Source organism: Lolium rigidum, chromosome 2 (genome assembly GCF_022539505.1).
Source record: "Lolium rigidum isolate FL_2022 chromosome 2, APGP_CSIRO_Lrig_0.1, whole genome shotgun sequence".
NCBI classification, from domain to species: domain Eukaryota; kingdom Viridiplantae; phylum Streptophyta; class Magnoliopsida; order Poales; family Poaceae; genus Lolium; species Lolium rigidum.
The window spans coordinates 37,697,761-37,711,698 of NC_061509.1; the positions used below are offsets into that span (position 1 = coordinate 37,697,761).

At 50.6% G+C, this 13,938-nt stretch overlaps 1 protein-coding gene and 1 pseudogene across 1 annotated transcript; both read right to left on the minus strand.

The window, feature by feature from the left end:
- Positions 1-3,021: 3,021 nt before the first annotated feature.
- On the minus strand, positions 3,022-8,514 carry LOC124689527. The gene is made up of 7 exons (XM_047223046.1): positions 8,332-8,514; positions 7,910-8,107; positions 5,911-6,031; positions 5,388-5,503; positions 4,277-4,519; positions 3,998-4,150; positions 3,022-3,845 (listed from the first exon to the last, which is right to left on the minus strand). The coding sequence occupies exons 1-7, from the start codon at positions 8,512-8,514 to the stop codon at positions 3,450-3,452; spliced, it is 1,410 nt and encodes a 469-aa protein (XP_047079002.1). The 3' UTR covers positions 3,022-3,449.
- Positions 8,515-9,770: 1,256 nt separating this feature from the next.
- On the minus strand, positions 9,771-12,988 carry LOC124689528 (annotated as a pseudogene).
- Between the last annotated feature and the right edge of the window lie 950 nt (positions 12,989-13,938).

A 13,938-nucleotide genomic window follows, 5' to 3' on the forward strand; every position in this document is an offset into this window, starting at 1 on the left:
CATGGATGGGGTCGTACATGCTCTGGCTGCTGTTTCGGTCTGGCGGGGTACGGCTCGTGTCGGTGATGAGCTTGACGTCGGTGACTCAGGGTCTTGGTCACCGCGTCCCCTTTGGGCTGGCAATACCTGCTGCGGTGTTGTCGGCGGTGTCGGTTCTGTTCCCCTCCGCGATCTCACGGAGATGGCCGGCTGCGGGTTGTGGGTGGGTTGTCGGCGAAAGCCGGGCAAGTCCTTGGCCTTTGCGTGTGATGACAACGTCTTCGACGCCGTGTTCCTTCTTGGAGGCGCCACCAAATGCCCCTCCTTTCTCGTAGCTGGATCAAAACAAAAATGTTTGGGGGCCATCCTAGGCGAAGGAAGGAGAAAATGATTTTGTGCTAAGTAACTGGCACTAGCTCTGGTTGTAGCAGACAAACAACTGTGGGACATGCATATTCAACGGCCAAGCTGACATGAACTAGACGACTAGAGAAATTAATTTGGTGGCCATTTGTGACACCGCTTCACCATCATCGGAACGTTTTCTTCCTCCTTAGCTGAAAAAAGATAGAAATTTGATCAGATCACAGCAGAATGGAGCAATGAAAACTTGCAATTTGAAGAGAGAAACTTACGTCGCTGCTGCGGCACTTCCTCTTGCGGCAGTTGGTGGACCTCGGAGGAAGGCGTGCGTAGCACCTAAGTACGAATCAATCAATGGCGGAGTTCGACAAGTCAGGTACTAGAGTATGTGAGAGAGCGAAATCGAGCATGTATGCTATAGGGGCGCGCGCGGGGTACGTACTTTCGGCAGACCATCTTGTTCTCGTTGTAGCTTTGCGCGAGATCCCGGAGGGTGGGCTCGTAGTAGCGGCACCAGCCCCGGCCAGGGTAGCTGTAGCCGCGGCCGCTGCGGAGGCCGCCGGTCCTGTTCTGTCGAAGGAATACATGAGCGTCGTCGAGGGAGCAGTGCAAAGAAGACAAGAGAATTGGACGGGCTGGGTGAGGGGGTGTGGTGGTGGTGGTGGCGCAGTTGGCGGGGACGAGGAGATCATCCCGCCTTTCCAGCTGGATTTGCTCTCGTTCCTGGCGAAGCTTGCAGGTTTTCGGACAGCATGGTATATTGGTATGGTATCAGATTTCGGATGCTGCGGAAGTGCGAATCATAGAGGAGCACTGAATCACTACGTCTGCTCCTTCCCGTCTCTTCTCTGCGCAGGCCTGTTATTCAGATCAGTGGCGCTCTGTGCTGTCTGTTTTCAATCCCTCAGTCTGTATCAGGTCCAGAATGTTTATGTCACCACAGTGATCCATATGAATGGTTAGGTGGCAACAACATGATGTGAAACTATATCAGCGTTAAATTGATCACACATCAATAGAGCCAGCACTATACTGTGCAAAAGTTACCCTTGCCGAGGTCTTGTAGTGCTTCTATAACCACATCAAAATGATGGAGGGAATAAAATGGAAGCCACAGATTCAGACCATGCAACCAAGGGATAAACACTAGAAAAGCAGACGAACAATCCGACAGAGCTTTTCATACCGGCTGGAGCGGTCGATCCAGGCCTGAGAGGGCGTGCTTCTACCGCAGCTTGGAGATTATGATTTCAAGGATTCGTTAACTTCAGCAAAACACATAAATTAAATGTTGCCACGCATAACCATTTACGACGTAACCATGTAATCAAACTGGTTATCTTATCAACGATGGACTGTTATGTGCATTGTTTTTTCAAATTTTGCAGGGTCAGCTATATGATTCATAGTTGAGGGTGAAATGAGCCAAACCAAAAACTTGAGAGTCAAAAGAACTTCTTCCTTTTTTTTTGAAATAATATCACTATATTAGGTCAGCAAGCCGCCTCATTAAAAACCTTCCAGCCCCCTTAGGGTGTGTTTGGTAGCCCGGGGGAGTTCAGAAAATCTCATCTCAGCTCAGCTAAACACCCAATTTGCTGATTGGTAGACCGGCTCGGTCCTTCTCGGCACTGCTGGCCTCGCACAGAAAAGTGCTCTCAGCCAGGCCGGCTTGGGAAGCTCGAATCGAGCTTCACAGGTCGCCCAGGCTGAGGTCGCCCCGCAAAGCACTGTAGCTGCCCCCCGCGCCACCCCCATACCCCCACCCGCTACTCTCATTTCCCCCCAATCCTCCTTCCTCCAGATACGCGCCGGCCCGAGATCCTCCGCCCGAGCTCCTCGCCCGACCATGGGGTCCTCCTCCCGCTACGCGCAGACGACCTCCTCCGCCTGGAGCGCCACCGCTGCCTCCTTCTCCTCCACACCTGGATGCTCCGGCGGCCTCCTCCGCCTGGAGCGTCACAGGCACGAGATCGGGAACCGTACTCTACCGACCGCGCGCATCGCGCCTATACGAGACCACCCGGCACCGCCTCCGGGCTCCGCCATGGCAGCCACCAGCGTCGACTCCTCGCGCCGCCACTGCAGCAAACCAACGCAGCCTCCTCGCGCCGCCATGGCCGTCAACAAGGATCGACGCGCCGCGGCCGCCAGGACAGCCACGCCCGCCACCGACGCGCCCCGATGTCCGCCCGGAAGCGCCGCTACGGCCGCCACCTACGCGCCCGTCGTCCGCCAGGAAGCGCCGTCCCCACACACCGCCAGGATAGCCACGCCGGCTAGGACGCTGCTACGGCCGGAGCATCTTCCTTGATGCAGTGGTTGGATGAACCAAGGACCTGATTGTTTTTTTCTTTTTCTATATAGGGACTTTTGTGTAAACATCTCTACTCAGCACTATCTCCACTCATCCACACACCAAACAACATCTCAGCTGAGCATCTCTTTCCGGATACAGACTACCAAACAAGGCACAAAATCCCAACCCATCACATCTAAGGTCAGCATGTATGAGGTGGGAAAAACATGTTGAGGTGGCCCGACCTACCAAACACACCCTTAGGAACCCTGGTAAGGAAAAGAGTGCGTAAGAAACTTGCCACCTTTCAATCAAATCACCGTTACATCATCAATGAGTTTAGCTAGAATAAAACTAGGGGGTTCATCAACCCAGTTACAGTTTACTTTGTTTAAAAAACACTCTCTAGCTAACTCATGAGCAACTTCATTTGCTTCTCTATGGTAAAAACGATAGTGGACATTTCCAATATTTATAGCATAGTCGTCGCAGTCAGCATATATAGCTGATGATGTATTCCGCCATGTATTCTCCCCAGTACAGGCCTCAGACAGTTTCCAAAGAATCTGACTCCATCACAATATTATTACAGCCCATCTCACTAGCAAGTTTGAGTCCCTCCCTCATAGCATAAGCTTCAGCAGTTGTTGCAGAATCAATATTTGCCAAGAAAGTAGATGAGGCTGCAACAAACTTCTTCCTTTAATTTAACTATAGATAGACTAGATGGGCACTTGGCGGTTTATTTTATGGACATGCAAATAACTAGATGAGCCAGTTGGACCAGACAAAGCCCGCCAGCATCCATCTACCGGTTGCCAGCATAGCATCGCCTGCAGGGCTCCAGCACCTCAAATTGAACAGCTAAGGGAACTCTCCCAAAGATGTACCTGCCCGCAGCCTCCACAGCTCTATCAGCATATTCGACATCTCTCTCACTCATACAACAGCATTTGTGACTCTCTCCTGAGGCGGTGCATTTGCCAGCATCACCAGGCTTCCGACCACCAGTTGTGTCCAGCGTGAGAGACTCGAGCGAAGGAGCACTCCCGAGGATGTGGATCACAAGCTTAATCAGGCTCTTCGCTGAATGGAAGCCCATGATTTTCACCCGTTTGAGGCGATCATGCTGGTATGCCGACTCCCCACTTGCGTATAAATCGTCCCCAGTAACACAATCGTTTATTATATAATCTCTCTCTACCTGCAAACGGAGTGTCTGATCACCACTAATATTATTGTTCTTTGATAACAAATGATTTAGAAGGATAAATAAGGCCACAATCGTTTACAAGATATGCCCGAATGTTTTTCCAACTGATAGTATAGCACTAGAAGAAATGAATAGTTACTTACATGCAAGATGAAAGATTCCAAGGCTGGAGAAGCATCAAGAAAAGAAACCACGGAAAATATATCATAGATAGGGGAGTCTCTTGATCTGTAAAGTCTAATCCCTAAGCTCTTGAGGTGGAGGAGCTTGTCAGGAAGCATTGGAGTGTTGACATTCTGAAGAACAAGTTCAAAGACTAATTATGTATGGTGCTTTTCAGTATAACAACTAAATACTAGTCTACTGATACCTAATTACCTATATAAATATAATCCGATTAAAATGTAAAAAACAAAACATACCTCACCACAGGATATCAGGGTAAGCCTCTCGACATGGCGAGCGATAAATGGAAGGTTGGCTCGACCATAAGAGAGAATTCTTGATGGAACGAAAGATGCCAAGTACACATCCTTAAGTTGGGAAGGATATCTGATACTAATCTCGACTGGGGACCCAATATAGTGAAAAGTAGAGAGATTTGGAGCACTAATCTCTATCGCCTGCATCTCGTACCACCTTGTAACCGTGAGGAACTTTAGCTTCTGCAGTGTAAAAGGTATCTTCAAGCAAATTATCGCACTGCATATTTGCAACCTTTCCAAGCCGGAAGATTTTGAGAGCAACTGCTGTAATCCGTCCTCAGTAATGTGAACATAAACAAGATCTAAACTTTTCAACCTTTTAAAGCAACCTAGTGTTTCTATGGGATGAAAAATGCAGTCGAAGAGATAAATGGACTCAATCGGACTAGTATTTGTCTCATCAAATAAAACTGAATATGGGAAGCAGTACTTTTCCTTCATGGAAGTAGGAAGCGACAAACTTAGTTCATTGATCCTAGATTTGATAGCAATCTGAAGCCACCGGTCTAGATAGGAGGCAATCGAACTTATACACCATAGAAGATCAATTCTAAGTTTCTTCACCTTCATCCCATTTTCAGAATAATTATTAAGAATTTTGTCAATTTTATTGATGTAACGTGTTTCACGTCCCTCGAATTTATCGTCGGTCGACCGAAGTGTTTGCCAGTTGAGTATGAGGTTTGAATAGCATCTCCATGAGCGAAGAAATCCGCGTGACACGCAGGCAGCACGGGCAGCATCTTGCAGTGGGAGGAGGGAATGTATATGATGTAACATATCCTGCAGAAGCATGGTTGACAAGTTCAATAGTTACTGTAGCTAGAACCAACAGCGACTTCACTTGAGATAAAAAACAAAATGTATATAATGCTAATTGGCACATGTGCGTTGCATCAAGACCTCCATTTGGAAAAGCATACTGGATGAAGTTTACGTTAATTGTTGATCAAGAGTAATAAAAAAGTGGGCATCCTAGTGTTACACCCAAATACATCATGTGTCAACAAGCAGTTAAATAACCTTGGGAGTTATTCGCAATCTATACCTCAGGAAGTTTGTCAAGCTCAAGGTACTGTCTCGCATTCGGGGCACCTTGGCAAATATCATCATCTTCACAGGTTTGCGCCTTTGTTTCAGCCGACGAAACCCTCAATCCCTTGTCTGCAGCAGTGCATTTGGGCTGGTTAATATGGTTCCATCATGCCACTTTAAAAACTCTGCATGTGAACACTAGAGTAGGAGCGTGTAATTGCAGTGATTTCTCTGAATTTTCAAGCTGCATTGAGATTTCCAATCTGGCAATCTTATAGTTCCTTGCATAATCTACTACTGCTTGCGTAGTAGAAGATTGACCTTTTTTTCACAGCCAATTTCCTGCAATTTATCGCAACCTCGGTGCAGTTAAGATGCTCAGGTGCTAATGATTAATGAATCGACGGTGGAGGACCTCTTGGTCTGCCGCTAGGAGCTAAAGACTGGTTTGGACGAGCTCACCGAGGGCTAACGCCGTAAGATTGATGCGGAGATTTGGTGGACCAAGGACCTGGGATTCGGAGAAGGATAAGTACCTACAGAAGGAGCGTCGAGTTCCGGCAGCCGCTGCTGTGTCCTGCCCTCGGCGCCATGGATCTCCTCCACGCACGCTCTCTTGTGCCGACGTCGGGGAGGGGAGGACATGGCGGCGGCGAGCTAAGCGGGGAATCAACCACAGTTGTCCGCAGGTTCAGTTAGAGCATGTCTAGCAGGCCCCGTATAACCCGCCCACCCTGTAAAATTCCGGCGCGATACGGGGCAGACGCGATTTGGGCGTCTAGCAGACCCTGTATTCGGGCCGGCCCATTTCGGCGGAATACGGAGCCCAGGAAATCGGTCCCGTCGCCCCGTACTTATACTGGGCGCAGGTGCGAGTGAGGGAGTGAGGGGTTAACCCCTCACTCGCAACCCTAGCTCCGCCGTGCGCCGCCGCCTCCGTACTTAGCTCCGACGAGCAATTCCTCACTCCCCCGCGCCGCATTCCACCCCAGATCCGGCATGGACGCCCGCCGCCGCAGTACCGCCTCGCCGGCGAGCGGATCGAAGCGATCCCGCTCGCCGGACAACGTGGAGGATGCGTGGCGGTGCCAATGCAAGAGATCCGCCGCCGGGAGCCGGCATGCGGCCTGCGAGTACGCCGGCGCCGCGTACGTCCCGCCGAAGCTCGTTGACTTCGCGGCGGGCGGGCGCTAGTACAACGAGGAGGCCCCCGACTTGTTGAAGGCGCTACGACAGTTCCTCAAGGACGACGCCAAGAGGAAGAGGGCGGAGGAGGAAGAGGTGGCGGCGGCCATCGCCGCCGCGAAGGAGGCGGAGTTGCGGGAGGCGGAGGCGGACTCGTACCTAGTCGACCTCCCGAGTAGGATCGCGCATTCTGGATGTAGAATCATTGATCCGTATGTATGATCCGTAGTATGATCAATGAAGATGAACTTCCCGGGTTTTTATTTTTGAAAATACGGGGAGAAATACGGGGTCTGCTAGACGGAATGGCTCTTCCGTTAGCAATTTTTCGATACGGGGCGAAATGCGAGCGTTATACGGGGCAGCGAAATACGGGGCCTGGTAGACATGCTCTTAGAATCGCATTGGACTTTTGGCCCTGTAATTTAATTTGATTTTGTTTTAAGTGTGTCTTTTATAGCACGGATTAGTTTCCTGATACGATCCCAGGAGTCCTTTTTTTGTGTTCTCTTCATCTTTTCCTTTTTCATTCTTCATTTTTAATTTCTTATTTCTCTTTCCACTGATTTTTTTTCTGTTTTGATTTGTTACAAGTTACAAATCTTTACTTTCCTTTATAATAGGTGAATACTTTTAATCTCGTGGACATACATCGCTCTGTATAATCTCCAATAAGATAGTCGCCTGTTTGTTTTGGCCTATAAAAGGCATCTTTTTAATCTTTCTTTTAGACAAGATTCGCAATTATCAAATGATGTAAAAAATCAATTTACTCCAGAAATCCACCAACATGGAGTTTCTCCATGAGTCACTTTCTAATATAACTTAAATGGAGGTGTCGTAATAAGCGAAATTCAAATCATTAGCCTTTCGCTAAATTTAGCACCTGTGTTTTTTTTTGACATAAACCTGCTGCGATATATTAAACGGCACACTCAGGTGCTAACACAGTTACAAGAAAGTCTGGAGGAACGCCCTCCCACACTTCACTACACTTATTCTCGCAGCCAAATCTAGCTAAACAATGCGCAACTTTGTTCCCAGTCCGTCGCACATGCCTAATAGAGTGATCGGCGAAGTCCTTCAGCATCGACTTTATTTCCTCGACTAACGGTCCATGGATAGACCTGTCTACGTCCTTCTGTTCTTTGCCACAGCACCAAGGCAATCAGTTTCCAACACAATCTTCGACAACCCCTTCGTCCTTGCCATCGCCGGCGCTTGCTTACATGCCATGAGCTCAGATCTTTCCGGGTCAGCGGCAAGGTGGAAAAAATGGCTGGCTCCCTCCAGGAACACACCATCGTGATTACGCATAACCACGCCACACCCACCCGTCCCGTCCTTCACCGAGAACGCACCATCAGCATTGAGCTTTGTCCAGCCGCTAGCAGGAGGGAGCCGGTGCTCCGTCACCTGTACCGAACCCGACTTGCCCGCCGGCCTAATCCCTTGCCACTCCTCGATCGGGAAGAACGATTTACGTACGATCGCATGTGGGGCGGCAATCCGCACCTCCTCCCTCGCCTCATTTCTCGCCAACCACATCTGGTAAAGAATCATTACACACACGTTAATCTCATCTTCTTTCAAAGATCCGAACCAATGGAGCAGCCAGCCCTGCAAGTCACGGTGGCATCGCATGTATCCTCTCGGCCGGCTTAGACGGAGACCCGAATGCCTGCGTGCAAGCTCCCACGTCTCCGCCGAGTGAGCACACTCCCGAAACGGTGCATCAAAGTCTCCTCCCGGTCACATACGATACAACGCACCCCGCTCTCGATCCTTCTTCTCCGCAACTCGTCACCAACAGCCAAACCGTTCGGATCAGCCTCCGGACATGGATCTTCGCCTTCCCGGGGACATTTGCCGCCCACAGGGCCAACCAACCCCTGTGATCCTCTAGGACCGGACGACGAACTAGCTGATCCAGTTCTTGCTGAGTTGAGGTGCATCTTAAGATGATATGCTGACCGTACACCGAATATCCCGTTTTTGGTGTAATTCCAAGCTAAATAGTCTTCTCGTTCCAGCTCTACCCACAAGAATCTTCAGAATATCGTCAACATCACCATCAAAGAAAACCTCACGCAGTCTACTTTCATTTCACCCCTGGCCCCCATCAAGCAAAACCTCCTCTACCTTACTTATCTCCATACCAGGCTCATGTCCTAGTGGCTTCATCCGGCCAGCCCTTGGGATTCAGTTATCAGCCCAGACATCGATCTTTTTCCCATCCCCAACACGCCACACCAAGCCTTCTTTTAACAGATCCCTGCCATGCAAAATACTCTTCCACGCCAAGAACCGCAACGAGACATGGCTTCCGGCAAGTTGTCCCCTCCGGGCACATCACCATGCCACACCTAGACTCTAGCAACACCACGATGCGCTCCGTGTTGACCCCACGGAGGGTCCCTCGTCAGGACCACCATCGGGCTCATGAGATGACCATAGACATCCGACTCACGCTATAGGTCACACCCACGTCAGGGCCGCCCATCATGATGGAGACGATGTTGGAGTCAAATGTGGTGCAGTGATAGGACCTGAAGGAGTGACACCTCCCCTACCGACGCCAATGTCTAAGGAGGAGGGGAAAATGAGGTGACGAGGCAGCCGCGTGGGCGCGGGACGAGGTGGGGATTAGGGTTGATGGGGTTACGAGGCTAGGGTTATCCCCTCAAGGGGTTAGACTGTGAAGCAATTATGAGTTACGTGGGGGTCTTAATTACAAAAGCATTTAAGCCTTTGACTAAGGATTTTTGCACAAATCTCCAACATGATAGTGCTAGAGATAGCCAGGGAGGCCTCTTCCTTTGGTCAACTTCTCCGTCTGTATTAGAAAATCAGAAATTATATTTGTAGTGTTTAAGCAAAATTCTAAAAATAGCTAATAATGTATCCCACATTCTTGCAAAATATCAATTTGAAATGTTTTCGTATTTTGAGCTACATAAAAATATCAAATTCCGAATATTTTGGAGGTTTAAAATCAATGTACTCAGATCCATAATATTGTTATTTTTGTGTAATCTAAAATACACATTACTCGCAGATCGATAGTTTACACTTTTGTGAGATAATAATTTACTGGCCACATCGTGATTTATTTTAAGGATTTTTTGAAAACCTGGAAATATGGTTTTCTTTTTTTGTAAAAAGAGATCTAGTGGCCATGTGCACCAAGTGTCCGCTATGAGCTTAAATGGAGAGAGAAAAAATGTTTTGCAAAAAACTATATGGGAAGCACTAGACAGTCTGACTGAATATCATGCATGGTCTATATATACAATTCCACAATTCAGGCAAGCTTCTTGCCATTCGGGTCACACTCATCCGCGACGCTGCCGGCGAGCTTCATGTACTTGTCCTTCATGGTAAACCCCGTGCACTTGTACCCGAGCTCCTTGGCGATCACCGCCTGCACGTGGCTGGCCACCTCGACGACGCTCCTCGCGCCGCCGCCGCACGTCTCTTCGGCCCGCAGCGCCGGCAGGAACGTCACCCGGTACCCGGGCCGCGGGTTCATGTAGAAGAAGCACGGGTCCATGGACGTCCACCCCCTCGCCGTCGACCCGTAGTACGTGCTCTGCACCGCCTCCACGGCCACCGGCACGACCCGGTCCGTCAGCTCCGCGAACAGCGCCGAGAACCGCAGCAGGCATGGCTCCCGGCACGTTGTCCCCTCCGGACACACCACCACATCGCGCCCGGATTCCAGTAGTGCTGTGATGCGTGCCTTGTCAACCTTGCGGTCCCCATCAGCGCCACCATCGGGACCGGCGAGGTGGCCATCGACAGCCGACTCACGCTGTAGGTCACACACGTCACCTGCCGCCCCAGTGCGATGGAGACGAAGATGGGGTCGACGGCGGTGCGGTGGTTGCAGACGAGGAGGGATCCCGGCGTTCCACGGCTTGGTGGCGGCGGTGGCGTGCCACGGACAGTGAGGCGGATACCGGTCAGGCGGTAGGCGTGGCGAACGAGGCTCCGTGGAACGTGGTGACCGATCAATACGCGGAGGAGGGCGAGGCGAAGCCGACCGGGAGGTAAGCGAGGGCGAAGAGCGCGTGCTTCGGGTCCGGCCGACGGACAAGGCGGCCATCATGGAAGATGACGCAGGAGAGCAGGGCGTCGGGGGTGGCGCGTGGCGCGCGCTTGTTGGTGGGCACCATGTAAGCTTCCTGCAAACATAGCGCGGGAAATATTAAAATAAGGAATCGGTAATCTTGGTGCCAAGATGAGTAAATTATGTTAATCTGAAGCAAAGATGACTGGAGTACGTACTTACGACCATTCCACAGTAAAATTTCCGTCTCAAAAAAAGAAAAGAAAAGTAAACTATCAATGTCCAAAACTACATGCAACAGCAGTGAGAAAGATATGATTTGAATGGCACTACATTGGAAGAAATTAGGCCAAGTCAGTATTGCAAATTCAGTTAGTAGCTAGTACATGGGTACATCTAAACCTGAATCCACTGTCAGCTGAAAACTTTTAGAGGCAGGTAAAAACTAGAAGGAACCTTGTTCCTCCTTCCTAGCCAATGGTAGCTGTAAATAATCTTGGCACCAACACATATGAAAGAACACTCAACTGATAATAGTGTAGCTTAAGCAAACAGTGCATACTTAACGAAAGTTTATCAATAAAATGTATATCTCAAGAAAACAAAAAAAAAGCAAACTTTCAATGTCCAAAACGACATTTTTTCTCCGACAAAGAGCATATATATGTCCAAAACGACATTTTTTCGAAAAGGGGATATCCCCAACCTCTGCATCAATTGATGCATACAGCCTTTTATTAAAATTATTATTAGAGAACCTCAGTTACATAGGCATTGAAAGTCATGGATCACTCAGAGTTTCGACATGAACCAGCCAATTGGAATAGCAACAGCAGTGAGGAAAAATAGGCCAGGTAAATAATTTGTAGATTCACTTAGTAGCTAGTAAATGGGTACATCTAAACCTGAATCCATTGTCAGCTGAAAACTTTTACAGGCAGGAATAAACTAGAAGGAACCATCTCAAAAAAGAAGAAAAGTTAACTGTCATTGTCCAAAACAACAGGGCAACAACAGTGAGGAAGATATGATTTGATTTGTACTGCCAAATTAGAAGAAATAGTACTGCCAAATGATCGATCCTACTCGGTCTACATAATTAATCTGAAGTAAACGTGCGTATTTAACGAAAGATAAACAGTAAAGTGTCCATCTCAAGAAAAAAAAGGTTTAAGTATATCTCGGATGAGATTTTCTTAACTTGTCAGGTGAGAAAATTGCACCTACAGTTGGGAGAAAAGTTTAACTCCCTCCGGTTACACTTTGCTAGCAAAAGAGTGTAATTGCGTTTTTTGCGGGTGACCGAGATTTAAGAAACTATCACTCTAAGAAAAGCAAACCCAATGTACAAGAGGACATGCAAACAACAGTGAGGAATATCGTCTGATTTGATTGGTACCAAATTGGAAGAAATTAGGCCAAGTAAATAATCTAGTAGTTAGTACATGGGGTTACATATGAACCTGAATCCAGACAGGAACAAACTAGAGGGAACCTTCTTGTTCGATCGTGACAAGAGAGAGGAAACAGGAAAGGTGCTCTGAAAAAGCTAGGATAGGAACCACACAAAATTCGTGCAACTCCAGCTACCACAATATAATTGGTAGTAGCAGTCATGGAGACGCCATGAGCACTCACGGAATTATCGGCAGAAATTCACAGAAACTGGTCGAAGAAATTCCACTGAAAAAACTGAACCGAAGAGGAATTTACTGTACCTTGCAGATGGCCATGAAGTCGTGGTCGCTCTCGCGGTCACCGAGGCCGACGTCCGGCAAGTCGCCGCCGGCGAACATCCTCTCCACGACCTCCCTCTTCCGCTCCCCGACGAGCACGCTCTCGATCACCCCCGTGAACCGCCTCCCGCCGGCGAACGTGCGCAGCTCCGTGCCGGCCACCTCCGCTCCCAAGAACTCCTTCACGAACGGGCCGACCATGACCGCGGGCGACGCGGTGACCACGACCCGCCTGCCCGCGCCGCACCCCCGGAACACCTCCCACGAGTCGGCGCGCACCCCGGCGGCGTAGTGCCGCGGGAGCACGCCCCTGGCCACGGCCTCCACGTCGTCCACGCGTAGCCCCGCGAAGGTGGCGAAGACGAGCAGCGCGATGGCGGCGGGCTCGGAGACGGCGGTGTAGAGGAGCAGGATGAGCGGGGCGAGGAGCAGGAGCGCCAGGGCGCGCAGGTAGCTCCCCGCCTCGAGGGCGACGAGGAAGTAGTAGGGGAACGCCGAGGAGGAGGCGAGCAGGGTCCCGTCCAGGTCCGACGCCGCCGTGCGCCGCTCAGAGGCGGACGGGTCGAACGACGACAGCGGCGGGAACCTCGCCGGAGCTGGCGTGGGACTGGGCGGCGGCATGGGTTGATGGGGAGGTTCGCGGGGCGATGGATTGATTGGTGATATGAGTACGCGTAGGGTTGGCTCAGCGGCCCAGCGGTGCTGTCGCAGCGGCGACCGGCATTGATGATGGCGACGGCGATGGGAAAGACTGGTTCTGGTTCGCTGGAAAGCAGAGTGCGGCCGGGGACTCCTCTGTTTGTACGTACAATTGATTGATGTGGGAGGCGGAGTAGAGATTGCGCTGGGAATTCCCACATCAATTCCTTTCTTTCCTTTGCCGCAGGTTGGGATTCGGAGGAGGCTGGTGCATTTGCGTGAAGAAAAGAGGTCACGTGCGATCGATGCTGGAGTTGAATCAAATCGTGACCTGACTTACGTGGATGGCGGGCGGGCCCACGCTAGCATACACCATATCCTGGCCCTGGCCCTGATCCGACACCCTAGACACACCATGGCCATGCTCGTCTTCGCCACCTTCGCCGGGCTCCGCGTGGACGACGTGGAGGCCGTGGCCAGGGGCGTCCTCCGGGGTGCGCGCCGGGGTGCGCGCCGACTCGTGGGAGGTGTTCAGGGGGTGCGGCGCCGGGAGGCGGGTCATGGTCACCGCGTCGCCGGCGGTCATGGTCGGCCCGTTCGTGAGGGAGTTCTTGGGTGCCGAGGTGGCTGGCACGGAGCTGCGCACATTCGCCGGCGGGAGGCGGTTCACGGGGCTGATCGACAGCGTGCTCGTCCGGAAAAGGGTGGTCGTGGAGAGGATGTTTGCCGGCGGCGACTTGCCGGACGTCGGGCTCGGGGATCGCGAGAGCGACCACGACTTCATGGTCAGCTGCAAGGTACAGTAAATTCTTGTTTGATTCAGCAGTTCCATCCATTGTTAGTTTCTTTTTTTCAGTGGAATTTCCTAGATCAGTTTCCGCGAATTTCTGCCGATTATTCCGTGAGTGCTGCTCATGGCGTCTCCATGATTG